Source organism: Balaenoptera musculus, chromosome 5 (genome assembly GCF_009873245.2).
Source record: "Balaenoptera musculus isolate JJ_BM4_2016_0621 chromosome 5, mBalMus1.pri.v3, whole genome shotgun sequence".
Lineage (NCBI taxonomy): Eukaryota > Metazoa > Chordata > Mammalia > Artiodactyla > Balaenopteridae > Balaenoptera > Balaenoptera musculus.
Window position 1 is genome coordinate 139,489,976 of NC_045789.1, and position 27,309 is coordinate 139,517,284.

The 27,309-nt window shown below is 52.8% G+C and overlaps 1 protein-coding gene and 1 non-coding gene across 4 annotated transcripts; both read left to right on the plus strand.

Annotated features, from left to right (window-relative positions):
• The first annotated feature begins 722 nt into the window (after nt 1–722).
• Nucleotides 723–27,194, plus strand: NELFA (negative elongation factor complex member A). Of its 3 annotated transcripts, XR_005020105.1 has the most exons (12): nt 723–1,027; nt 16,916–17,087; nt 18,342–18,503; nt 19,953–20,042; nt 21,528–21,658; nt 21,748–21,817; nt 21,990–22,078; nt 22,887–22,998; nt 23,771–24,054; nt 24,152–24,251; nt 24,361–24,986; nt 25,925–27,194. XR_005020105.1 is itself a non-coding variant. In XM_036854038.1 (11 exons), exons 1-11 carry the CDS (start codon nt 818–820, stop codon nt 24,543–24,545), a joined length of 1,605 nt encoding a protein of 534 aa, XP_036709933.1. In that variant the 5' UTR covers nt 723–817; the 3' UTR covers nt 24,546–25,094. The 3 variants fall into 3 exon arrangements, 2 of the variants coding, with proteins under 2 accessions (XP_036709933.1, XP_036709934.1); XM_036854038.1 differs by lacking the exon at nt 25,925–27,194 and having other exon boundaries at nt 24,361–25,094; XM_036854039.1 differs by lacking the exons at nt 18,342–18,503; nt 25,925–27,194 and having other exon boundaries at nt 24,361–25,094.
• LOC118896244 lies at nt 2,686–2,792 on the plus strand. The gene has a single exon (XR_005020150.1). It is a non-coding gene; the product is annotated as a U6 spliceosomal RNA (small nuclear RNA).
• Nucleotides 27,195–27,309: the final 115 nt, after the last annotated feature.

Here is a 27,309-nt window from a genome sequence, read left to right on the forward strand (position 1 = left end):
CTGGAAAGGGCAGGCCCAGACCCGGTAGGTGCGGGGCCACGATACCTGGAGAAGGCCGCCTGCAGCTGAGCCCGAGGACGTGGAGCAGCCGCGGGCATCATCACTCTGTCCTTTCTTGGGATAAAGCACTGGGGACCAGAGAGGTTGCCAGGCTTGAGAAAGCTCGCCCAAGAGCCTGCAGGCCTGATGTGCAGCGTATGCGGCACTCCCGTCACTCGGTCCCCCCGCCCGCCTCCTCTGGATCGCCGACCCCGCAAGGGCGAAGGTTTGGGCCCGACTCGCTCACCACTGTGTCCCCAGCAACTGGAACAGTGCCAGGCACGTGGCAGGTGGTCAGCGCACGCGGGCTGTCTAGGAAACGGACGAGAGCTGGACCCCACACGACTCTATTTGGCAAATATTTCCCTAAATGTCTTTCTGACCTCGACAACCTCGCTCCCAGCGGCGCGGGACCCCGACGTCCTGGCCGCCCCCCGGCGCCCGTCCGTTGGGGGGTAGCCCTAGCCAGCCGCCGCGTCGGGGTTCTGTCCGCTTCAGGGCCGAAGGGGGCGTAGGTCGGCCGAGCCAGCCCACTCCTCTGCTGACGTCATCTTCCGCGGCCCTCGAGAGCCGGCCACGGGCGCCGCCATGTTACGTTACGGCGGCCGGCGGCCGGTCCTCGCGCCGCCGCGAAGCGTCTCTCCGAGGCCGCGCCCCCTATGGTGACGTCACCGCCGCTCGCCCTGCGGGCGCCGCCATGTTGAGGGTCCTCGCCGCGGGCGCGTAGGTGTCCTCATAAGATGCCGGCTCGGCGGCGCCCGGCTTTTTCCCCCTCAAGATGGCGTCCATGCGGGAGAGCGACACGGGCCTGTGGCTGCACAACAAGCTGGGGGCCACGGACGAGCTGTGGGCGCCGCCCAGCATCGCGTCCCTGCTCACGCCCGCGGTTATCGACAACATCCGCCTCTGTTTCCACGGCCTCTCGTCGGCCGTGAAGCTCAAGCTGCTGCTCGGGACGCTGCACCTCCCGCGCCGCACGGTGGACGAGGTGAGGCGGGCGGCGGTGCGGACGCGGGGCCGGCCTCCCCCCTCGGGGCCGCGCCTCCCCGGGACCCGAGACCCCGGCCCTCGCGGACCACCCCCCCGCTCCCCTCCCCTCCCCCCTCTCGGACCCTCGCAGTTCGCGGACCCGTTTCCCCTCCTCACCGCCCCCCCGCGGTGGACGCGAGCCCGAGCTGCCCGCCTGCACCTGTCAGAGCCGCGGGCGAGGTGCCCGGACGGGGGGAGGGGGGTCGGGATGTCGGGGGCCCGCCTCGGGCTCAGCGCCCACCTCGGTTTTGTTGCTTTCACCTGTCGGGGTACCCATCCGGTTCGGTCATCCTGCGCTCTGGGTTCTTGCCACACGCTCGTGTTCTTGCATCGTTCTCATCAGTGGGTCTGTCCGACTTGTTCTCTGCTTGTTTTCCTTAACGGTAAATTGTGTCGCTTTTTGCGCAAAATAAGTAGTTTTTCAAAATGTTGAAGCGCCATAGTTGTTTAAACGTTCCCCAACTACTGTCGCGGTGACTGCCCCGTTATTATAGTTGATAGTTGTTTTTTATATATAACGTGTACAAAAGAAACAGAATAAAGCTGCGTCCAGAGGCCTCCCCCACCTGTTCCGGATCACAACCCTTGCCCTCTCCCCTCGCTCACTTTGGGAGGTGATCATTTCTCTGCCATTCCTTGTGATTTATCAGTTGTATAGGCATTTTTCAGCAGTACAGTTTGGTTTTGCCTGGCTTGAACTTAATGTTACGGTATCATATCGTGTGTTTCGCGTGAGTGATGTGGGTGTGTCTGTCTTCTTCGGGTTGACACCTTGACACATTCATCCAACCTGCGGCCCCGCTATGGTTTAATTTTCACTGCTGAATAGTGTTCCATTCTCTGAGTATGCATATGGTTGGGCATTTTTTCATGTGCTTATTCATTATTTGATGTTCTTTTTTTCTTAATTGTTCAAGAAAAAATTTTCCCCCATGTAGTTTTTTCATTGCTTTGTAGGAGTTTTATTTATTATTATTTTTTAAATATTTATTTATTTATTTATTGCTGTACTGCGCGGCTTGCAGGATCTTAGTTCCCCGACCAGGGATTGAATCCTAGCAGTGGACGCGTGGAGTCCTAACCACTGGACCGCCAGGGAATTCCCGCTTTGTAGGAGTTTTTTAAAAATTAAAATTTGAATAGCAGTCTTTTTTCAGTTGTGTATGTTGCAGATTTCTTCCAGTTGTGTCTTGCTTTAGCTTTCTCCGTGGAGTCTTCAGAGTCACAGAAGCTCTTAGCTGCATCTAAGCAGGTGTACTCCTCTTAGGATATGCTTCCCTGCTAGGGGGCCGGGGGAGGGAACTCCCTGTTGTCTTGTCAGAGATGTCCAGTTCTGCCTTTCGCCTGTACAGCGTCTTTCTCCTGTGCAGAGCCCTCCAAGAACCTGGCCTGGGGTGGGTGGAAGTGTGTCTCCCCCATAACCTGTTTATTAACCATACTTGTCCCGAGTTCATGGCCAAAACTTTAAATAAGAAAAAGCCATTTTTGGCCGAAGCCATGTTGGGATCAAAGCCTGGCCACGATGCTTGCCCTTGAACAGGTCTCAGTAATTAAGGATCTTAAGGGAAGTGAGAGAATGCAGGAACGAAGGAAAAGCAGTCAAGAAATGGTAGTTCGGTGCTCGCTTCGGCAGCACATATACTAAAATTGGAACGATACAGAGAAGATTAGCGTGGCCCCTGCGCAAGGATGACACGCAAATTCGTGAAGCGTTCCATATAAAAAAAAAAAAAGAAATGGTAGTTCGGCGATAAAGCAGAGTCCTAGTTCTTCCTCCAGGGATGTACGTAACAATCTGATACACATCTTGAGTTCCGCAAGAACTAAGACCCCCACCCAGGCGGAGGATGGAATGATGATATTGACCCATGTGACTTCAGTCGACTAAAGCTTGGACTCTGTCAACCACCAAAGCCCCCTCATGAATATGCATGTACCCTTAGCTTAAAACTTCCCCACTTTTGGCGTTGGGGAGACACAGCTTTGGGAAAGATCCTGCTGTTCCCCTTAGTGGTTGCAAGGAATACATCCTTCCTTCTTTTTGGCTTGGTTGTGTCTTTTGGCTCAACACTCATCAAGAGGTGAACCCAGTTTTTGGGTAACAATTGTAGTAGATGTGAACATGAATGAATATTTTGAATTTTATCAAATGTTTATAATGTCTATTGACATATAGTTTGCCACATTTACAGAATAGCATTGTGTTTTTTGTTTTTGTTTTTTTGGCTGCCTTGGGTCTTCATTGATGGGCAGGCTCTCTCTAGTTGCTGCGAGCAGGGGCTACTCTTTGTTGCGGTGCACAGGCTTCTCATTGCGGTGGCTTCTCTTGTTGCAGAGCACACGGGCTCTAGGCACGCGGCTTCAGTAGTTGTGGCTCGCAGGCTCTAGAGCACAGGCACAGTAGTTGTGGCGCATGGGCTTAGTTGCTCTGCGGCACATGGGATCTTCCCGGACCAGGGATGGAGCCTGTGTCCCCTGCATTGGCAGGCAGATTCTTAACCACTGTGCCACCAGGGAGGTCCCAGGATAGCATTAGCTGCTGTTAACCAACCTGGCATTCCTAACTTGGTCATTTTATATGGAGGATTATGTTGTCCTGATATTTTGTGTAGGAATTTTGTATCTGTGTTCATGGGTGAGATTAACCTCTAATTTTACTTTCCCAGACTGTCTTTGTCAGATATTGGTGTTGAAGTTATGCTACCCTTATAAAAGGAGTGGTAATGTATCTTCTATTTTCCTCTTCTTTGGAAAGTTTGTTTAACAATGGAATTATTCCTTTCTAAATGTTTGGTAGAACTTAGTAATAAAGCCATCTAGGGGACCTGGATTTTCTTTGTGGGAAGATATTTGAGTATTGATGCTTGGTTTTATGTTCTTCGTAAGTAAAATTTTCTGGATATTATATATTTTCTAGTGATTTGGCAGTTTCTATTAAAACTTCAAATGTATTAGCATAAAGTAGATAATAACATTCTCTTATCTTTTTTTTTTTTTTTTTATAAATTTATTTATTTATTTATTTATTTTTGGCTGTGTTGGGTCTTCATTTCTGTGCGAGGGCTTTCTGCAGTTGCGGCGAGCGGGGGCCACTCTTCATCGCGGTGCGCGGGCCTCTCACTATCGCGGCCTCTCTTGTCGCGGAGCACAGGCTCCAGACGCGCAGGCTCAGTAGTTGTGGCTCACGGGCCTAGTTGCTCCGCGGCATGTGGGATCTTCCCGGACCGGGGCACGAACCCGTGTCCCCTGCATTGGCGGGCGGATTCTCAACCACTGCGCCACCAGGGAAGCCCTCTTATCTTTTTTTAAAAAATGTTTATTTATTTATTTATTTTGGCTGTGCTGGGTCTTAGTTGCGGCATGCGGACTCTTAGTTGCGGCATGCATGTGGGATCTAGTTCCTTGACCAGGGATTGAACCCAGGCCCCCTGCATTGGGAGTGCGGAGTCTTACCCACTGGACCACCAGGGAGGTCCCACAGGTTATTTTATTTATTTATTTGGTTGCACTGGGAGTTAAGTTGCAGCATTCGGGCTCCTTAGTTGTGGCATGCGAACTCTTAGTTACGGCATGCATGTGGGATCTAGTTCCCTGACCAGGGATCGAAACCAGGCCCCCTGCATTGGGAGCGCAGAGTCTCATCCACTGCGCCACTGGTGAAGTCCTGGTTATTTTCTCATCACTGCATCCTACGAGTTTTGATAGTGTTTTCATTACCAAGTCACAATATTTTGTAATTTCTATGATGATTTCCTAACTGACCCCTTTGTAATTTAGAAATGTTTCTTAATTTCCATACATTGGAGGGAGGGAGGTTTTAGTTATGTTTTTACTAGTGATTTCTAGCTGGATTGAGTGCTTGTCAGTGAATATAGTCTATATTATTTCAGTCATTTGAAATTTAAGATTTGCTTAATGGCGAAATATATGGTCAGTTTTTGTAAACATTGCAAGTGAGTTTCAGAAGCATTTTATGATCTAGTTTTGTGATCCATTGCCCAGTATATGTTCATTCGGTCAAATTTGTTTAATCGTGTTATACAGGTCTACTGTATTCTTACTGATTTTAAAAAATGTATCAGTTAATGAGAGGGGTATGTTTATCTCTCTTATGATTATGGATTTGTCTAGTCCTTATAGTTTTATCAACTTTTGCTTTCTACATTTTGAGGTTATGTTATTAGGTGCATACAAGTTTAGAATTGTTATTGTTGCCTTGTGAACTGAACCATGGATCTTTATATAGTGGTCTCTATAGCTGGTAATGTTTTGTCTATTTTTGTCTAGCATTGATATAGGTATACCAGCTTTCTTTCATTGATTTTTTTAAATATATAGTTTGTTCTTGGATTTTGTCTGTATTACAAGAAATTATAATGAAGAACTTGCTTAGCTAGGTTGAAAATGAACTAGGCCATTCTGGATAATTTAGTTTTCTGAAAGGCATTTTTATTTATATATTCGGTGTTAAAAAACGAAACAAAACAAAACAAGAAAACTTTCCAAAACATCCCAATTCACTTAGCTATTTTAATTATCTTTCTTTAGTTATTTAAGGATCTGATACCTTAGGGGATAACATTCTGAAGATTAAGCTTTTTTACATAGGACCATAGATACCGGGGGACTAGATGGCCGGGCTGTGTGTGTTCTGCACTGTATTAGCCAGGGTTCTCCAGAGAAACAGAACAAATAGGATGCGTGTGCACCTTATGTATACCTGTATATAACATATGGGGGGGGGCGGGGAGAGATACTGGTTTTTATTGAAAGGAATTGGCTCACAAAAGCCTCCTGAAAAGTCCCAGGAGCTGCAGCCAGAAAGTTTGAGACCCAGGAGAGCTAAAGTGTAGTTCCAGTCTAAAAAGCCAGCAGGTCGGAGACCCAAGAAGAGCCAGTATTTCATCCAAGTCCCAAGATTGGAAAAGACCAAAGTCTCAGCTCAACAGTCAGGCAGAAGGAGTTCCATCTTACTCAGCCTTTTTGTTCTGTTCAGGTCTTCAGTTGATTTAATGAGGGACATCCACATTAGGGAGGGCAGTGTGTGCAATTCAGATGTTAATCTCATCCGGAAACATCCTCACAGACACACCAAGAATAACTTTTGACCGCTTGGCCAGGGCATGTAAAAGTAAACATTGTATGCAGCATCTGCTACAACTTGTGTTTCTTAATGAAATCTGGAAACTAGTTCAGTTGTTTTGTGATGTATCTATTTCTCTTAAAAGCTAAGTCAGCAACAGTTCTTAACTAATAGGAGGGAAGAGGAAAAGAGATTTTAATGGTCCAGTATTTTAGTTTATTCAGTGAGGGGTACAGAAGTGATTTAGGGCCCTTGCTCTCAAAGAATTTAGAATTTGGTCCAGGAAGTAAGAATGATGTCAGGAGGCAATGTACATGAGGTGTTTTGCTAACTACAGAGTATCGTAAAATGTAAATACTTAACTTCATAATGTTTTAGCTATATTTGAAAGGGCTTTGAGGAAACTGTAAATGCTGCTACTGATAAAACCAGTGACCCCTCTTGTCCAAGTCCTTAACATTGCCACCAGAGGAAGTTTTAGGGAGAGTTTTAGGGCTGCCTGAGATAACTCTTTAATATGTAAAATTATCCAACTCATGAGCCTGCTGTGGGAAGCCTAGGGATTCCAGTGATCAGTGACTGCGCTAGCTACGTATCTATCACCAGGGGGAACAGATCAGGCTGGCTGCCAAGTGAATAAGAAACAGTGTTTCCCCAAGGACACATCACAGTTGTGAGTTGTCACAGCATGCCCTTTAATCACTATGGCTGCCTTATTCACTGAGAAACTCTGTTGTCTAAAAGTCACAGACTTGGACTTACCTGGTGGCGCAATGGTTAAGAATCCGCCTGCCAATGCAGGGGACACGGGTTCGAGCCCTGGTCGGGGAAGATCCCACGTGCCGCGGAGCAATTGGGCCCGTGTGCCACAACTGCTGAGCCTGCGCTCTAGAGCCCGTGAGCCACAACTACTGAGCCCACGTGCCACAACTACTGAAGTCCATGCGCCTAGAGCCTGTGCTCCGCAACAAGAGAAGCCACCCCTCACCACAACTAGAGAAAGCCCGCGCACAGCAACAAAGACCCAACACAGCCAAAAATAAATAAATAAAATAGATAAATTTTTTAAAAAAATGAAAATCACAGACTCTCAGAAACTACTGTTTAAAGTCATATCAGTAAGAATGAAACATCCCACTTTTGCTTGGAGGATCTAAGACACTTTGACACAAAGAAGCAGCCTCAGTTTCCAGCCCAGGTGCAGAGGCTCGGATAAGGGGTGTGTGAGCACGACACCCACGTCTCTCGCTATTGTTGTTTCTAAGGAAACTGGACCCAGGTCCACCTGACAGTTCTGACACTGACCTTTTACTCACAGACTCACCACTTCATTGGAATTTTACCTAAACTCCACCGTCCCCCAGAGTCAAGTACCTCAGTCATTTCCTTTCTGTGGTCAGGTGCCCATAGTGCCTCTGGCATGAGACTCCGTGGTCCCAGCGAGTCAGTAACTTGACGGCAGGCCATAGGATTGCCCCTGAGGGCCTTGGGCCCATTGGCCCAGGACAGTGGCTTCACTCTGTAGTTCTGCAGTTTCCTAGGATGTGTTTTGGTGAAGAAATTTTAAAAAATTCATCCTACGAAGTTTGTTGGGCTTCTTGAAATTGTGATTATCTTTCATCTGTTAATTCTTAACAATTTCCTCTATAGACCTTGCGTTGGTCCCAGTTTCTGTTCCCTTTCTCTCTGAATCTCCGGTCAGGCGTGTGGGAGACTTTCTTCTGTTTTCTGTGCAGCCTCTTTGGTATTTTCAAACCATTTTTTTTTCTGCCTGTTATGATCTGGGTAGCATCGGACTTATTCCGTCTCTTTCTTATTCTGTTGTTAAACTTATTTACTGATTTCCCTTCAGAGTCTCTTCTGTTTAACTTCTCTGTTTTATTCCCACGTCCTACTCCACTTTCCCCATAGGTAGCAACATTCCCTGTTCTGTTCTATTATGTGTTTTTTTGTGAGTGTTCTTTAAAAATGTGTATTGTTTTTAGGGACTTTTTTTCATTTGAAGTATCATTGACATAAACATATTGAAAGTGTACAGTGTGACATGTGCACACCTGTAAAACCATTGCAATGAAGGTATCATTCTCCTCCTGCCCCTCTCACTCTGCTAAGTAATCACTGATCTACTTTCTGTCTCCATAGCTTAGTTGGCATTTCCTGGAATGTTATATTAATAGTGCTTTTTTTGTCTGGCTTTCACTCAGCATCCTTATCTTGAAGTTCACGCTTGTGTTATGTATATTAGTAGCTCGTAACTTTTCCTGCTGAGTTGTGGCCCTCTGAATGGACATGTTTACATGTATGGACAGGTTCTTGTGTGGCCTGTCGCCATTTCTCTAGAGGAAACACCTGGAAGAGGATGGCCATGTCCCGTAATAGGAAACTGCCAAACTGCTTTCCAGGGTGCTTGTATCATTTCAGTATCCCGAGAGGAGTGTGAAGGTCATGGTGGGTTTTTTTTAATGCAAACATTCTAGTAGGTTTCAGTTTACGTTTCCATGGTGACTAACGGTGTTGAGCCTCTCTGGTAAAGTGTTTGTTCAAATTGGGGTGGGGGGGCTTCCCTGGTGGTGCAGTGGTTGAGAATCTGCCTGCTAATGCAGGGGACACGGGTTCGAGCCCTGGTCTGGGAAGATCCCACATGCCGCGGAGCAACTGGGCCCGTGAGCCACAGCTGCTGAGCCTGTGCGTCTGGAGCCTGTGCTCCGCAACAAGAGAGGCCGTGACAGTGAGAGGCCCGCGCACCGCGATGAAGAGTGGCCCCCACTTGCCGCAACTAGAGAAAGCCCTCGCACAGAAACGAAGACTCAACACAGACAAAAATAAAAAATAAATTAATTAAAATAAAATTTAAAAATTGCAAATAAATTGGGGTGGGGGGTGCATGTATTTTTAATTGATATAAATTCTATTGTCTTACATATCTCAGTTTTTGTAAACAAAATGTGTTTTTAATATTCACTTGTGTTGCTGTTCGTCTAACCCTAGGGCTGACACACTGAGGCCTGTGACTTGTTTTCTGTACAGTCTGTAAACTAAGAATGTCTGAGCATTATTAAAGGGTTAGTGAAAAAAGATGAGACAGAGCTGCGTAGCCCCCAGGGCCTGAAATAGTCAGTCTCTGGCCCTTTACAGAAAAGTGTGCCAGCTCCTGACCTGCACAGCTGCACCCCGACTGTCGCCCCCCCCCCATGCACGCCACCCTCCAGCACTGATAGCAGGCTGCCCCCAGCTCAGCCACAGCAGTCATGCTGTGACACGAAGCTCCTTACCCGTGGATTGCGGTGAACGTTTACTTGGAATCTATGCCCCGGGGTGGGATTGTTGGGTCATAGAATGTATTTGTGTAAGTGGTGGCATTGAGGTGCCCACACTCCCACGTGCAGTGCCTCTGGGCACCTGTACCATCTCCCCCACCCCCCAGCACTTGGCCTTGTCCATTTTTCTCTTTTTGCAAATCAGGTGGTTGGAAAGTGCTGCCGTGTGTTCATTTGGGTTTTTTTCCAGTTCATTTGGGGTCTCTGTGGCTGGGTTTGTTGCCGTCTCAGATTTCCTCTTTGTACGTGGCCCATTAATAACACCTGCCTGTGTTTTATTGGGGTTGCTGTCCTCTTGTTGATTTGCGGGGGCTCTTTGTATATTTTAATGTTAAACGCTGCTGGTTTTGAACGTTACAGATTGCATCTGCCTGCTAAATTTTCCATTTGCTCATCACCTTTCATTTTAATGCACAGTAATACGTTTTTTGGCTCATGGTTTGTGTTTTGAAGTTTTGTGTAAGAAGTCATTAAATGTGCTTCTTTTGTTTCTCTTCACTTTGTAGTTCTCCTGTTCAGAGATCCATCTCTAATGCCTCAGTACTACACCTCATTTGTGTGGTTGGATGGGGAGAAGGTGTTATTTTTCTCTGTTCTGAGCCCAGGGTTCCCAGCCATGCGTTGAAATGCAAGCCAACTCTCATTTTCTTGTGGATTTGTGGTGCCACGTGTGTCTGTGTGTGTGATGTTCCAGCAGCCCACGCCAGTCTGCCCTCTTGGCAAGAACTGGAAGCCCCTCACTTACTCCGCGTCTGTCTTCCCCCAGAGACCCATAAAAGCTTATTACCGTGAGAGCGCTGAAGGCAGGATTCTCACTGATGATTTTATTTAATCTAAAGGCTCAGGCTGCCATAACAAAAACACCATAAACTTGGTGATTTACATAACAGACATTTATTTTCTTACAGTTCTGGATGATGGAAAGAAAGCCCACCATGAACTGTTCGTCTGAGCTGGCTGAGTCAGTGTCTTGTGGGGGCCTCTCCCTGGCTCCCAGATGGCAGCCTTCTGGCTGTGTGCTCAGCTGTGGCAGGAGAGGGCGAGCCCTGCCCTGGGGGCTCTGTTATAAGGACACTAATCCCATTCGTCAAGGCCCAGCCCTCACACCTAGTCACCTCCCAAGGATTAGGGTTTCAGCATATGAACTTGAGGGGGGACACAAACATTCAGCTCATAACAGTGGTCGTTTTTTGTCTTTAACCCCCCCTTTTTTTCTCTTCAAATGTTTTTGTAAAGTATTGTCCAGTTGCCTCATAGTAGTTGTATTAGTTTGCAGTAAAGTACCACAGAGTAGATGTCTTTAGAACAACAAAAGTGTGTTGTCTCACAGCTCTGAGTGGCCAGAAGTCAAATCCATGCCTCTCTCCGAGCTTCTGGTGGCCTCAGGTGTCCTCTGGCTGGTAGGGCCATTGCTCTAGCCCTGTGACGGGCTTCTCCACAGGCGCCGTCACGCCGTCTTCCTCTGTGTGTGTGCATCTCTGTCCGGACAGCCCCTTTTTATAAGGATGCTAGTTGTGTTGGATTACGACCCATTTGAACGACCTCATTTTAACTCGATGACCTCCATAAAGGCCCTGTCTCCAAATAAGGTCAGATTCTGAGGTCCTGGGGTTAGGACTCCAACAGATCTTCTTGAAGGGGCACAGTTCAACCTATAGCGGTAGGTTTTTGTGAACACAAGTGAGTTCTCAGTTTCTTTAGTGCTCACCTGTGAGCTTTTTTGAGACCAGGTCCTGTGTCTTGTGTGTCTCTGTATCCCTAATACCCCACTTTGCCTGGCCCTTAGTGGAGGGGGCCCCCGTGTCTGTAGGATGGATGAGTCATAGAGATTCACACTAATTGCAAATCCGTCTTGGGGATGCTTCCATACCAGTGCCCACGCTGTAGCTGCATTCTTTTTCCTGCCTCACAGGACCTACTTTACCTACTTGGTCTCCCGTCCCGTTGGTGGACGTGCAGCTGTTTCCTGTCTTTTGCTGCAGTGAATTCTCTCAGGTGTGCAAGGTAACTAGAGGATAAATTCTTCTTCTTTTTTTTTTTGTAGTTTTTATTTATTTTTATTGAAATATATTAATAATTGACTTAACAGTGTTGTGTTTCAGGTGTACAGCAAAGTGATTCAGTTACACATACACACATACATACATATTCTTTTTCAGATTCTTTTCCCTTATAGGTTATTACAAAATATTGAGTATAGTTTCCTGTGCTATCCAGTAGGTCCTTGTTGGTTATCTCTTTTATATATAGTAGTGTGTATATTTTAATCCCAAACTCCTAATTTATTTCTCCCTCCCCTGCTTTGGTAACCATAAGTTTGTTTTCTATGTCTGTGGGTCTATTTCTGTTTTGTGTGTAAGTTCATTTGTATCATTTTTCTTAGATTTCACAAATAAATAATATCATATAATATTTGTCTTTATTTGACTTCACTTAGTATGATAATCTCTGGGTCCATCCATGGCATTATTTCATTGTTTTTATGTCTGAGTAGTATTCCATTGTATATATGTACCACATCTTCTTTATACATTCCTCTGTTGATGGACATTTAGGTTGCTTCCATGTCCTGGCTATTGTAAGTAGTGCTGCGGTGAACGTTGGGGTGTGTGTACCTTTTAGAATTAGAGTTTTCTCCTTATATATGCCCAGCAGTGGGATTGCTGGATCATATGGTAGCTCTATTTTTAGTTTTTTGTGGAACCTCCATACTGTTGTCCATAGTGGCTGCACCAGTTTACATTCCCACCAACAGTGCAGGAGGGTTCCCTTTTCTCCACACCCTCTCCAGCATTTATTACTTGTAGACTTTTTGATGATGGCCATTCTGACCAGTGTGAGGTAATACCTCATTGTACTTTTGATTTGCATTTCTCTAATAATTACCGATGTTGAGCATCTTTTCATGTGCCTTTGGGCCATTTGTATGTCTTCTTTGAAGAAATGTCTATTTAGATCTTCTGCCTATTTTTTGATTGGGTTTTTTTTTATATTGAGTTTTATGAGCAGTTTTTATATTTTGGAGATTAATCCCTTGTTGGTTGCATCATTTACAAATATTTTCTCCATTTTGTAGGTTGTCTTTTTGTTCATGGTTCCTTTATTTTTGTTTTTGTTTCCGTTTCCATTACTCTAGGAGATGGATCCAAAAATATATTGCTGTGATATATGTCAAAAAGTGTTCTGCCTATGTTTTCCTCTAAGAGTTTTATAGTATCGGGTCTTACATTTAGGTCTCTAATCCAGAGGATAAATTCTTGGAAGTGCTAATTGCTCAGGCAAAAAGCACATACGTCATAAATTGTGATGAGTATCACTAAAATAAAGTTAGTAGAGGGAATTCCCTGGCTGTCCAGTGGTTAGGACTCCATGCTTTCACTGCCGAGGGCGTGAGTTCGATCCTTGGTCGGGGAACTAAGATCCTGCAAGCTGCGCGGTGCGGCCAAAAATTTAAAAGAATAAATAAAATAAACTTAGTAGAAGTTATGCCCATTTAAGTTCTTGTCAGTGTGTGGTCGCCTGCTCCCTGGGAGGTGTTCTCGCTCCTGCCAGACACTGTTGCGAGTGCTGAATCCCCAGGGTGACTGCGGGTCGCTGCTGCTAACGCACTCCCGGGCTGTCCTGGGAGTGGTGACAGATTCGGGGTTTGGCCTGAGATGGCTGGACTCAGGAGCGTGTGCCACAAAGCCCTTCGCCATCATGCCCGTCCTCCCAGGCGGGCCAGCAGGGGCCACCCCGCTCCGCCCTGCCCATCCCTGAAGTGGGAATTGTATCTCCTCCTACGTTTATTTTGCATTTCTCTTATGTTGAATGAGGCTGAGCATCCTTTGCATTTTTTTAAGTTTTAAATCATTTTTCTAATGGTAAACTTTTAAAAAATTGACATGTAAGATCAATCTCATCATATATGTGTGTTTGTTCTTTATATATATAGACATCTATAAAATATACACACTCATGTATATGTGTGCATATTTTTTTAATTGCCTGTGATAAGAGTTGCAAAGTATTTTTTTCACCCAGTTTGCCATTTCTCTTGATTTAATACATGGGATTTGGAGCTTTTTGGTGGTTTTCCATGGGAAAAATACTTAAGTAGTAAAATTCAAATTCATGTCTTTTATGGCTCCTTGGTTTAGAATCATAACTACAGAGGACTTCTTCCTTAGCAGTTATACAAAAGAAAGACTTCAAAAAAAAAAAAAAAAGAAAGACTTCTATGGTTTCTTCTTGTGCTTTTACAGTCTCATTTCTCAAATTGAAATCTGATCCATTTGAAGTTTATCTGGGAATAAAGTGAGAGGTAAGGAACGTATTTAATCGTGTGGCATTTGTAATTTTAATATCTGGTAAAATTGATCTTTCTCTTGTTATCTTAAAAAATTTTTTTTTCTTATTTTTGTTTATTGCTTTTCTCATAGGAAGTTTAGAATCAGATTGTCCAGTTCTGTGAAGAAAATATTTCTGCAACTTGAGTGGGGTCACCCTAGACTTACAGATTACTGAGGGAGAGTGTCTGTCTTTATGGTATTGAAAGCAGCATACACCTTGTCATCCATTCAAGCATTTTGGGGGGCTCCTTGTCATTGTAATGCATTCTTAGAGATTTAATGACGACTTAAGTCTGTTTTGAGGTATGGTCTTTTTATTGATTTTGTTACCTCTTGTTGTCTTGCTGTGTCTTGAACTCATTTCTCTGCTTTATGTCCTCATTTTAGAGAGTTTAAAAAATTCATGGTGCTGTACCTGGTCCGAAACGTCATGTGCTCAGTAGAAGCATGTCTAGCGGATATTGGTGTTTTCTGTCCTGTCCTCTTTCCGTTTGACGCTTGGTTCCTTGTCTGCTGGTTCCTCCACTATTGTGACTCCTCTGGACTGAAGCACATGCTTCCTGGCCCAGCTTTTACAGGAGCTCCGCGTCAGGGAGGGCCAGAGCCGTGTTGCAGGTGACAAGGACCATCCCTTGGACACAGGCCTGTCCTTGCCGGCCCACTGCCAGGCTGCCCCCTCCAGAGACAGCTCAGCTGTGCTTCCTGGGCACCCGGACTTCTGACATCTGGGAACACGGTGCCCAACCAGGGCCAGGGACACTCCCGCCTCCAGGCAGGAGCCCAGGTGTGACGCCAACTTTGGAGACGTCTGCAGGCTTTGGCTAAGCTTGCCTTATGGTCCCCTGTTTTTTTCCTCATACAGTTTTTCAAACTGAGATATTCACATAGGACTCATTCTTTTAAAGTGTACAAGTCAGTGGTTGTGGTACATCACAGTGCTGTGCAGTCATCGCCAGCATCTGATACCAGAACGTGTTCGTCACACCGAGAAGGAAACCCCTGGCTCCCTGGCAGTCACTCCCTGTCCCCACTCCAGCCCCAGGACCACCGTCCCGCCTCCCGGGCCTGTGGGTGGCCTGTCCTGGACGGTTCACAGGCACAGAGCCACACGGCATGTGCTCTCTCAGGTCTGGCTTCTTTCACAGAGCTTCGTGTTTTCACGGTTCACCACTTTGTCACGTCGTGTGTCTTTTTATTGCCAAATAATGTTTCGTTGTATAGGTAAACCACATTTTGGTCATCCATTCATCAGATGATGGCCTTAGAGTTGCTTCCACTTTTGGGTTGTTACAGATACAGCCAGCCATTCACGTATGAGTTTTTGGGTGGACAGATGTTTTCAGTTGTTTTGGGTCTGTACCTGGGAGTGGAGCTGTTAGCTCACGTGGTAATCTGTTTGTCTTTTTTTTTTTTTAAATTTGGCCGCGTGGCCTTGTGGGATCTCAGTTCCCCAACCAGGGATTGAACCCGTGCCTCAGCTGTGCAAGCACAGAGTCCTAACCACTAGACCACCAGGGAGCTGCCTGTTTGTCTTTTTGGGGACGCGCCAGATGGTTTCTCTAACGGCCGCACCGTTTTACAGCCTGCGCCCTGCCCTGGGCAGCGTCAGAGGGCTCCAGGTCCCCTGCCCCTTGGCCGTCTCTTCAGTTCTGGGCTCAGGCATGGGAGGTGGCACCTCCTGCTGGGCCACCTCAGTTCCATGTGCAGGCTCTCCTCCCCATCACCTGGGAGTCCCCTCACACACAGTGTGTGTGTGTCTCTCGTTCCTCACGCTTTGGGGTGACTGCCGAGGGCACAGCCTGCCATCTGTGTGGAGCTACTTAATTTGAGACTTAGGTATGAGGGGGTCTTCTTTGTTATGTTTCTTACGTAACTTTAGTTTGCCAGGGACACGTTTTCACTCTTTAACCCATAGTAAGTGACAGATAAAATTGTTTTTCATTTCGTGCCTTTTGTTTTTAATGTAGGAGAGAGTTGATAGCTCAGCTAAATACAAGGGGGAAGGTGGTAGACGGGCTCATTCTTCTCAAACATCAAAAAAGCCCCCAGCACAAGTGTTAAAAAATAAATAAGTGTTTACCATTTTTGCCACACGTCAAAAGAACTTATTTCCATGTATTTCAAGAGACAGCCTTTTAGAGTTGGGTCAGCTGGCACCCGGCCCTGTGCTTGGCCAAGGGGAGGCGCCCAGCCTCAGGCGGGAATGCCAGAGCCTTGACGCTTCGACCTCGGCTGCGCGTGCGCCTGGGGGGATGCGGGGCTCAGCCAGGCATTCTCTCTGGACCACCGCCGGGGCTGGGGCCTCCGGGGCAGGTGAGGGGATCCTGATTCCTGAGGGTGGTGGGAAGCTGGGGATGAGGGTTAAGCCGGAGCGTGAGGGGATGGATGGGTTGGCGCAGGCGAGGTGGCGCTGCCAGGTGAGGGGGGACAGGTGGACCAGGAGCTCGGGTGGGAGGGGGCAGGTGTAAGGGGGACCGTGTTCAGGCTTGGGCCCGCGTCTGGGCCTTAAGCAGCGGTGACCGCGGGCCGCTGTGGCCACTCGCACCTACGGGAGGAAGCGGCACCTCGAGCGCAGCAGACACGCCGGCCACGGCCTGTGCCCGGGAGCCAGGTCCCCCTGGTCCTCGGGGGGACCGGCCTCCTGCGGGCTCTTCTCTGTCACGTGAGCCCGTCACGTGGCCGTGGGGCGTGCGGGGACTCGCCCCTGTTCTCCTGGCGGCCTTCCGTACCCAGTCCCTTCCCAGCCGCCGCAGGTGCCGAGCCGCGGCTACCCCAGATGCCCCAGTGGCAGGTTCCCCAGCAGGGGGCGGGAACGGCCCCCCGTCCTGGGCGGCCCTTCTGTTTGCCGCCGGGCCGGTGCACCGGGAGGCGGTGCGGAGATGCGCGGGCCGCCGGCCGAGGTGTGGGCACTGGGGGGGGCCAGGGGAGGGCTCTCCTGAGGGCGGGGCCCCGCCCCGTGCGCCCAGAAGCTCCGGCAGGGTTCAAAGGGGGCTCCTTTCTGTGTCTGAACAAGCAGAGGTGCGCACACGCTCCTGCTCGGCTCCAGTCCTGCGGGCCTGAGCCGGGGTGGCAGGGGTCGTCGGCAACAAGGACTGCCATCTCTCCTCTCCCGGCAGATGAAGGGTGCCCTCACAGAGATCATCCAGCTCGCCACCCTGGACTCGGACCCCTGGGTTCTCATGGTGGCCGACATTCTGAAGTCCTTTCCTGATACCGGATCTCTTAACCTTGATCTTGAAGAGCAGAATCCCAACGTTCAAGATATTTTAGGAGAACTTAGAGAAAAGGGTAGGTTGAGTGTGTTTGGTTTACGCTGGGAGGAGGGAGATGGGTCTTCCTTGAAACCCTCTTTTGTAACAGAGTTTGACTTGGAGAGTGTCGCACGCTGTACCGTGTCGTGCTGGCTGTATCCGTACGCCCCTGCCCCACGCGCTGCCGGCTGGCTTTTGACCAGTCTTTGAAAAGAGCAGCCCAGAGGCTCCCTCCTCACTGTACGTGCTTTATCTCAAGTGCGTTATTTACTCGCTTTCACATTCACACATCCCTCTCCCCACTCAGCTCCATGAGGGCATGGGCTCTGCCCATTCAGAGCCTAGAACATTCCCTGGCACAGAGTAGATGCTCGTAACTGTGTGTTGAAAATATCAGCAGTTTACTTGTCTAGAACACGAACCGAAAACCACGTAGAAAATACTTACAAATGGAGTCAAAGAACATACAAAGATGGGAAGGTCTGTTCCTCCCTGAGTTCCTCTCCTAGTTTGGAGAATTGGAACTGCAGCCCTTTAAAGATGGAACCTGTGCCCCTGCGGTCCTGCAGGGCCGGTGGCCTGGCCGTCCCCGGGGGCAGCTGCGAGATGACCGCTCTTACTGTGTAGGCTTTCGCTTGACTTGTAGCTGCCCACAAGCTACATGGATGCTTCCAGAGCATTGGAACGCAAACTCGAGATGTTTCTGTCCTGGTGATTAGCTTGATGAGGGTCCAGACAGGTCCACGCCCTCCTGGGTGTCCTCTCTCTGGTGGGAAGGGCCTGCTCTGTCTTCCGCCCAGGGCCTTCTGCCGAGCTCTAACTGCCCGGTAAACCCACAGACCTGGGGAACGCGCCTGCGTGCTTCTTGTGAGGGCCGGGATTCAGAGGGTCCGGGAGAAACCACCCCTGGGGGCTGTGGGGACTAGGGGGGAACCCCGGGACGGCCACAGGCTCCCCCGTCCTACGGCTTGCTCCGGGGATGCACAGAGCACCTTCCAGACGTAGCTGTGCTGAGGGATGTGTGTGGCGGGGCCCAGGTGCTTCTGCCTGTCAAAAGCTCCGCAGGGGTTCCGCCGAGCCCTCCAGTCCTGTCCTTGACCTTGGGCCCAGGTTGGTGGCCTTGATTGCTGGCCTGTGGCAGGCAGGCAGTGGGTACTTGTTTTCTGTTTTGAGATCAAAGCAGAAGCTCCACTGCTATAAACAGGAAACTGTGCGTTTTCATGTTAGCGGTGAAAATTGGGCCTGGGTAAGGGAAATGCACCTCCTAACATGTTGGTTCTCGAACGAGCAGTGAACGAGTGTGAGGCGTCGGCCATGCTCCCGCTGGAGTGCCAGTACTTGAATAAAAACGCCCTGACGACCCTCGCTGGGCCCCTCACTCCCCCAGTGAAACATTTTCAGTTGAAAAGGAAACCGAAGAGTGCCACACTGAGGGCAGAGCTCCTGCAGAAATGTGAGTGCCCGCCGTCCGCATGCGGGTCTGGGGGTGGGTGCGCCTGGGCCAGGGGGCGCACTGGGACTTGTCGGGACCCTCCTCAACGGGGGCTGCCTTGCCCGGCCTGGAAGGTCCAGCAGATTTGGGAGAACTGACTGCCGAGCAAATCATGCTTTTGTCCTATGTCTGTAGTTTTTATTTTTAGACTTCTTTTAGGTTTTATGGTACCTAACTGTCTTTTAAAGACAGAGTTCTACGTAGTTTTTTTCTTTTTTTATTAGAAATTTATTGATTGCTACGCTAAACTGTGTGTTCTAAAAATCTACTTTAGAAACTTCCGAATTTTCAGGTTAAAGTATTTGTAATCTTTGTTCCCAAAATGAAATCTGTACCAACTGAGTCACACAGGTGATGAGACAGGCAGCCTGGAAGAGATTGGAGAGGCTGGGTCCTAACTCCTATAGCCCTGCCTCATTCTTGCAGATGATCTCAATTTGACTTTAAAGATGTTTGGTCATTTTATTAATGTTTCCTTAAGTAGTGGCTTCTAAAATGTACATGGACGATACCTGCTCGGAAAAAGGCCAGGAAATTGATTCCTCTGACTGATAGCAAAACTTTTATTTTAAGTGGTTATGGTATTGGTATTAATAATCTATATAAATGCCCTGTTTTCAAAGAATCCAAATAAAACACAGCAGCCATCGTGACTCTCGGTTCCAGACAGACATCGTTCTGGGGTCGGCACTGTGCTGTAGCTTCACAGAGCTGGCAGTGCACGGCCCGGGCCCCCTGCCCCCTGGGCAGCTCCCAGGCCCCTCCGTGCAGTCAGCAGTGGCACCTGCCCCCCGCCCCCCACGGCAGAACCTGGTGCCGGGTGGGCGTGGGGCTCTGTCCCTCCCCGAGCTTGTTTCCTGCCTCGCGTTGATGCTTCTGTGAAGGGAAGGGTGAGGTTGTGCCAGATGACCACCCACCAGTGAGGACGCTTCACTGGGGCCCCCCCACCCCCACCCCCCACCCCCCACCCCGGGAGGTGCAGCCGCCAGGGCCCTACTTACTGCAAGCGTAGTTCTCTACACCAGGCGTCCCCAACCCCAGGGCCACGGACCGGTACCGCGGGCCGTTAGGAACCGGGCCGCACAGCAGGAGGTGAGCGGCGGGCAAAGGAGCGAGCGAAGCTTCATCTGCAGCTCCCCGCCGCTCCTCATCGCTCCCCGCCGCTTGCGTTACCTCCTGAACCATCCCCGCCAACCCCAGTCCGAGGAAAAATTGTCTTCCACGAAACCGGTCCCTGGTGCCAAAAAGGTTGGGGACGGCTGCCCTACACAGAAAGCGGAGTTGCAGCGTTTGAAAGCAGACGAGCGAGTGTTTGCGCTCTAATCCTTACAACTCGACCGTCTTTGTAAATCCCATGGGTGGAGGCGCTGTCGTCGGGAGGGCGCTGACGCAGGCCACCTTGTCTTACAGCCACCGAGACCGCCCAGCAGCTGAAGAGGAGCGCGGGGGTGCCCTTCCACGCCAAGGGCCGGGGGCTGCTCCGGAAGATGGACACCACGAGTAAGGCCGGGCCGCTGCGGGGTCGGAGGGGAGGGCTCGCCCTTCCTCGGGAGCACAGTCGTTGAACTTTGACCCGACTGGGCCACGGGCCCTGCGGTGCTGCCGGCTCTGTTGTGTGGAATGAGGGGGGCTCTTCTGCTTACGGAGGGTCCGGAAGGCTCCGCCTGAGATGAGGAAAGACCGGGATTGGAGGGAGACGCTCAGTCTCGGTTCTCGCTCGTCCTTATGGCCGTGGAGGGCATGGGCCGCCGCCTCCGCCCCAGGTCCTGCCGCCTGCCGGCCCCGTGCCGGCCCCAGGTTCTCCGTGGGGCGAGGGCTCTACAAGCTCGAGGCTGACCGGGCCACCGTCGTGTCGTCGGGTCTGCTCCCTCATCCCTCCCTCGGGGCCGGAGCTCACTTCTTGCTCCCTGCCCACCCCACGCTGCCCAGGCCCAGGGCCGACCGGACAGGGCAGGTGGGTCGGTGAGAGCAGCGGCCGGGCTGCCACTGGAGCCTGAGGGGGCTCGTGGGGGTCCCCCCTGCGGGGCCCACAGCACTTGTGTGGGAGCTGCCGTCTTGGTGTCGGCCGACTCGGCACTGTGGGGGGGGGGTCCCCCAGCCCCGTCACCTCAGGGCCGGCTCTTGCCCTGCGTGGCCCTGGAAGTGCATCAGGTTGACGTGGGGCCTTCACTGTAATGTCCCTGCCTGCCCCCCGTGTGCCAGTCCCCCTTGACAAAGCTCCCCTCACCTTCCTTTCCACACCCCGGCCGGGCACCCCGACCCAGCGTGCCCACGGTGCAGTTCAGGGGTGCTTCCTGCTTCCCTGCCCTGTCCCATTGGCCGTGCCAAGGGGCCACCTGTGCACTGGGCCTGGGACGCCGTACATGATCTTGGTGTAAGCCCTGGTGTCTGCACGCTGCGCACTGGGACGGGTCCCAGTGGCAGGAATGGAGAAGCACTGGATGCCTGGGGAAGGGGCCAGGCCCCCTTCAGAAGGAGCCATTCCGCGTGTGTCAGGTGCCTTCCCTTTGAGAGATGAGGGACCAGGCCCAGGGGAAGAGGGAGGGTGATTCTGGCTGCAGCATGTGGGCCTCTAGCCTGTAACACATCTGTTCACCCCGAGGTGCAAGAAAGAAGTGGAAGCTGAGAGTCCTGTCTGTGGAGATAAAGGACTCGGTGTGTTAGGGTCGATGGATGCAGGTGTGGTGTCTTTGTTGGTTTGGCGTCTTGGGCAGAGACGTCAGAGTTTGGCTGTGGTGTCGCTGGTTGCCACGGCGTGCTTTTCTGGGCAGGCCGACCTGATGCCCCGGTGCTTGGGCACAGGGAGAGGGCAGGCCCCTGGCCTGGGGGCATCCCCGGCACCTGCCCTCGCGGAGGCGCAGCACATCCGTGGGAGCACTTGGCAGGCCGGCAGGGGCGTCTCTGGCGGAGACGGGCAAGCGGAATACGCGTCGGTGGCGGAGTAGCCGCTCCGCGAGGCCCCCTGACGGCCCGTCCTCTCCGCAGCCCCGCTCAAAGGCATCCCGAAGCAGGCGCCCTTCCGAAGCCCCACCGCCCCCAGCGTCTTCAGCCCCGCGGGGAACCGCACTGCCATCCCGCCGTCGAGGACGCCCCTGCGGAAGGAGAGGGGCGTGAAGGTGGGCGTGTCCCCTGGCAGCCCCGCCCGCGCGGGACCAGCCGCGCTGCTTCCGCGGGGCTGAGGGTGGGCTTGTGTCTGTGTCGGCAGCTCCTCGACATCTCCGAGCTGGACATGGTCGGGGCCGGCCGGGAGGCCAAGAGGAGGAGGAAGACCCTGGGTGCGTATTGGGGGCCGTCCGCCCGCGGAGGCCCTGGTCTCTCGTCTGCCGAGACCGAGACCGCCCCCGGCTGGAGAGGGGCGAGCCCGCGGGGCAGCCCTGTCCTCCGAGTCGCCGCCTCGGGCCGGGAGGGCCGCCGCCCGGGGCGCTGAGGCCCGTGCTCTGCCCGCAGACGCGGAGGCGGTGGAGAAGCCAGCCAAGGAAGAGACAGTCGTGGAGAACGCCACCCCCGACTACGCGGCCGGCCTGGTGTCCACGCAGGTAGGGCTGCAGGGCTGCAGGGCTGCAGGGCCGCGGGCGGCCGGAGCGCGTGCCCCCGTTCCCATCGTTAGCCGCGGAGGCGCGTCCTGTGGGAGCACACGCGTGGACGCACACGTATGTACGTGGACACGCGCAGGAGAGGGGGCGCCGGCGTGCCCGTGGGCCCAGGTGTGGACGGCGCCGCGCGCTGGGGGCTCCTCGGCGTCCCCTGTCCCGCAGGGGTGGTGGGGCGGCCTGGCGGGAGGGCGCGCTGCTCGGAAGGCCCCTCTGTGCCGGTGCTGCCGCCTGGAGGGGCTGGGCAGCCAGGCACCGTGTGCCGCCTTGTCCCCGTCAGTCATTTCTGGGTGGTGGGAAACTTCTTATTGCAGAGCTGTGTTTTCTCACTTTATTGAAAGGAGTGTCTTCTTTTTCTCATATGCTTTTGTGGTTTAAAAAAAAAAAAAGTTGTTGAATTTTTTCTTACCTCAAAGATGGCTGGTTCAGAAGGGTCCCTAACCAAACAGGGACAGCCCCGCCCCGCCCCACCCCGCGCCCTCCCAACAAGGCAGCTCCAGGATGGGGGCGGCGGCAGGGCCGGACGCTTGGGGTCCAGCACTGCCGAACACGGGGCCCCTGGCCTGGAGCAGTCTCCATCCCTGGGGACAGCAGCGCCCCCGGTCCTGCTCCGGGGGTGGGGGCCCTCCTGTGGGGCTGGAGGTTCGGGTCCGCGCTGAGGCCCACAGAGGAGCCGGCCCCATCCAGGCCTGGGAGAGGCTCATGCTGAGCCCCGGGGCTGCTTTTGGGAGGAACCGTGGTCTCTGTCTTCCAGAAACTCGGGTCTCTGAACAACGAGCCTGCGCTGCCATCCACGAGCTACCTGCCGGCGACGCCCAGCGTGGTCCCTGCCTCATCCTACATCCCCAGCTCCGAGGCGCCGCCAGGTGAGCGGGCAGCGCGCCAGGGGCAGCACCCACCGGGCGGGGAGCAGCATCTTCCCAGGACTCGCCCACGTGGTGCTTCCTTGGGTGTCAGGACCTCTGCTGGTGCCGCCGGGGCCGGAAGACCCTCCTGCCCAGCACGAGCTGCGAGAAGTAAACCCAGGGGTTTCAGCTGCTTTGCCCTTCCCGGGGCCAGACAGGCAGCGCCCCTTGTGCGGTGCCAGGTGTGAGGCCCAGTTTGTGAGCGGGAGGGGGTCTGCTGAGGTTACGGCGCCTCAGGGTCCAGGGGTCTTCACGTAGCCCCACAGCTGGAGAAAGAAGGTGCTGAAGGAAAGGTAGAGAGGGATCTGTGGGTTCTGCTCCGAGGCGTTTGCTCTCCGGGCTCAGCGTCGCCTGCCGGGGGGTGGGGGGGGAGCTTGGCCTCGGGGAGGGGGTGGCCAGAGAGGGCCTGGGGGTCAGGCAGGCTTGCTGGGCTCCAGGAAGCAGCCCTCCGTCCCCTCGCCAGCGCCCAGGAGCCCACTAGCGCCTGGACGTCTTACCTGCTGGTCTCAGAAGGCCTGAGCCCTCTGGCTCCCGGCTGGGGCCCCGCGCCCAGAGGTGCCGCCCGGGGCTTGCACCCCAGCTGCGGGCAGGAGGGCCCCCCCCCGACGCCCGTCCCCCGCGGGCGGCCTGTGGGCTCCGGGGCGGGGCAGGGCGGGGCGGGGCCCGGGCACTTCTCTCGGAGGCGGGGTCCCTGGCCCTGCCGGCCGCCCCCCAGGCCTCGCTCTGCTTGCAGCCCCTCCTGCCCGGGAAGCCAGCCTGCAGGCCAGCCGGCCCCCCGAGGAGCCCAGCGCCCCCAGCCCCGCGCTGCCGGCACAGTTCAAGCAGAGGGCGCCCCTGTACAACAGCGGCCTCAGCCCCGCGGCGCCCACGCCCGCGGCGCCCACCTCGCCCCTGACGCCCACCACGCCCCCGGCCGTCGCCCCCGCCACCCAGACGCCTCCGGTGGCCATGGTGGCCCCCCAGGCCCAGGCCCAGCCCCCCACCCAGCAGCAGCCCAAGAAGAACCTGTCGCTCACGGTAGGTGTGCGGGGCGGGGGTGTGTGTGTGTGTGTGGCCCCGCCCACAGCAGGGGTGCCGGCGGGGCCCAACACCCAGCCCTGCTCCTCCACCGCAGAGAGAGCAGATGTTTGCCGCGCAGGAGATGTTCAAGACGGCCAACAAGGTCACGCGGCCCGAGAAGGCCCTCATCCTGGGCTTCATGGCCGGCTCACGAGGTGGGTCCGCGGCCGGCCCTGGGGGGTGGGGGGGACCTGGGTCCTGCGGGGGTTGGGGGACGGCCCCGCGCCCCCAGGCCCCCCGCCCAGCGGCCCCTGCCCCCCTCAGAGAACCCGTGCCAGGAGCAGGGCGACGTGATCCAGATCAAGCTGAGCGAGCACACGGAGGACCTGCCCAAGTCGGACGGCCAGGGCAGCACCACCATGCTGGTGGACACGGTCTTCGAGATGAACTACGCCACGGGCCAGTGGACGCGCTTCAAGAAGTACAAGCCCATGGCCAACGTGTCCTAGGGCCACCGCCCCCGCCGGCCTGACTCGGGCTCCAGGGGACCACCGGCCCCCGACGCGCCACCGAGTCCCAGCCCACTTGAGCTTTAGATTCAGTTTCTCTGGGGTGTTTTGGACTTATTTTCTAAATTTTAATATGGGTCCCTTTTGTGTGATTTAAGACACTTTTTTGCATTCAATGTTACAGTTCTGAATGTTAAACTTAGCCCCGAAAGGTGTAACTTCCTAATCTTGGCAACAGCTCTGCCTGTTAGACTTCTGTCTTTTCTCATTTTTTCTTCAGTCCCACTGACCGCGAGAGAGGGCTTTTCTTGCTCGTGCAGCCCTCTCCCCGCCCACGCGGCTGAGGGACCAAAGGTGGCGCCTGGTGTGGCTGAAAACAGGGCGGGGACGGCCGCCAGTGCCCAGGGATGGGGGATGCCAGGACACGCTCACCACCCACAGGTTTTGTATTTGTCTTTTGTACCGTTGTGAGCATTTAAGACCAGTTCTTGGGTACCTGTTTTCATTGTAAAAACTACCTAATTAAAGTTTAGCTTTTCTAAAGAAAAAGCACCAGAGCTGTGTTTCCAGCCAGCTCGACCTCTCTGCTCTGGGGCCCCAGGCCCTCTCTGGGGTGGGTGACGTTGGGGTCAGCCCAGGGGTCACTCCTGGACGATGCGGGCGTGGGGAGCACATCAAAGGGGGCCTGGGGCTCAACCACCTGCGGGGCTGAGAAGATCTTGTCTGCAGCTTCTTCTCCCTACTCTGTCACGTTTAAGGGGGGTTTGGGAACCAAATTATAATTAACAGGAAAAAAAGCCTTTTCCCCAAATCAGAACGACACTCACTATCTACGATACTTGTTATACTTCCAAGGCCACGCTGGCCTCTCCCCAGATGTCAGGGGACTGTGCCAGATGCTTCAGAGTGACTGACAGACAGACAACTCAGAGTGACTGGGAACGGGACTTCCCTGGTGCTTCCGCTGCAGGGGGCGTAGGTTCCATCCCTGGTCGGGGAACTAAGATCCCGCATGAGGCGCAGCGTGACCAAAAAAAAAAAAAAAGAAAAGGGACTGGGGAAATGGAAGAGAGCCCCAAACTTCAAAATGCAATCCCACATAAAGAAAAAAGCCTTTAAATTTTTTAATACAAAAATACTCATACACAATCTTCCAAACACAACTTCCGACCTTAAATCCTATTTCCCCGCAACCAGCAATTCTCAAATCTACATTTCAGTATCTTCCCCCAGAAGTGAATTTCAAGTTTTTTAAGTCTGTCAAAATTGGCGGTAGCACCTGGTACACCCCCCCAAAGGCGGAGCCTGGCCTCGTTCCGTGCGACGCTGAGACACCAGTAGGCACGTTGAGGTTTCTGTTTAATTTCACATCTCAACAGGGTGCGGTGGACACGACGCCCGCGGACACAGCACTTTACTCATTCATCAAACGCTACACGTCTCACAGGATCAAGAGTTCGGCAACTGACAGTCGTCTGTGTTACCTTTCATAAAAACAGGCTTATCATCTTTTCTTATTCCTGGACATACGGCAGGCAGTTCTAGAAGATGGCGCCGCACACACTGCAGTTTGTGTGTCAAGGGAAACACTGGGAAGGCGCCGGGGCGCAGACCTGAGGGTGAGGCAGGGGGGTCCCGAGCATCCTCGGAGGACGGGACCCGGGCGGGGGCGCCAGGCGGCCTCCCCGTGGTGCTTGCAGCTTATCACCCACTTTGGACATGGGCCTGCGACCCCCACGGAGAGAAGCGTCCCCGTGTCCAGAGGCCCGCGCTGGCGTCGACACAACACACGAGGGGTCCCGGTCAGCTCCTGACGCTGAGGAATCCTGAGGCGTGTGGGCGGTTTTCACTGTGTTTCTGCTTCACATTAACGACAAAGGACTGAAGCTGATGTTCGGGAAAGACCGACTCCCCCAAAGCAAGCTCCCCTCCGACGCGGAGCAAAGGCCTCGGCCCCGTCGGGAGGGCCCTTCCAGCCCCACTGCTCCTCCAACGCCTTGCGCTCAGATCCATCAACTGGTTTTCTAGAGATTCTCAGAGTTGTTAGTGTTATTTGCTCATTAGTTTAACAGTTTTCGGAAAGAGGGCAACCATATCTAAAATAAGTTTTCCAGTATTTCCTTCAGAAAGGTTATAAAAGAATTTGGAAGTAATAGCAAAGTGACTCAAAAATCACACAGCATTTTTACTACCGTCAAATACAAAAATAAGTTAACCTGCCCCCCAAAGTGCACTGCAAAACCAATTCTGATGTTGACTTAGGCACAAGTCCCTTACTGGCAGGAAAGGGCAAGTGACAGCAGCCCCCACCCAGGCCCCTGGCTCTGAAGGGCGGGGCTGCGACCGCGGCCGCTATGCTGGCACCAGGCCTCGGCGCCCCTCGTGCCCAGCCCCAGAGCGCGCAGGCGCCAGGTTCAGGGCCTGAGGAGCATAAATCTACGTCAATCCAGTATTTTCTTAAAAGACCATTTGAGAGAGACGAGAGTTCTGAACTGAAATACCCCACGGCCCCTGCATCTCACCGAGCAGGCGCGTTTCCGGAGAGAACCGAGCCGCCTGCAGAAGCACCAGCTGAGGACATGGCTTGTTTTTCCTTTGGTCCTACGTACGGTCACTTGCCCCAGGGTCACCGGAGAAGGGCCAGCGGGACGGCCTCGGTCAGCCGACTCTCCTAGTCCACGCTCGGGGAGGCCCGGGTGCCTCGCACCTGGAGCAGGTGCTTCCCCGGGGGTCCCGGCCTGGCCGAGACCGCCCCCCCTCCCCC

Bases quoted from the DNA above. Each gene is read 5' to 3' on its own strand.
- NELFA (XM_036854038.1), top strand. From the start codon at position 818: ATGGCGTCCATGCGGGAGAGCGACACGGGCCTGTGGCTGCACAACAAG. The intron at 21,659-21,747 runs GTGGGCGTGTCC...CTGTGTCGGCAG, and splicing joins GGAAGGAGAGGGGCGTGAAG to CTCCTCGACATCTCCGAGCT. The intron at 22,079-22,886 runs GTAGGGCTGCAG...TCTGTCTTCCAG, and splicing joins CCGGCCTGGTGTCCACGCAG to AAACTCGGGTCTCTGAACAA.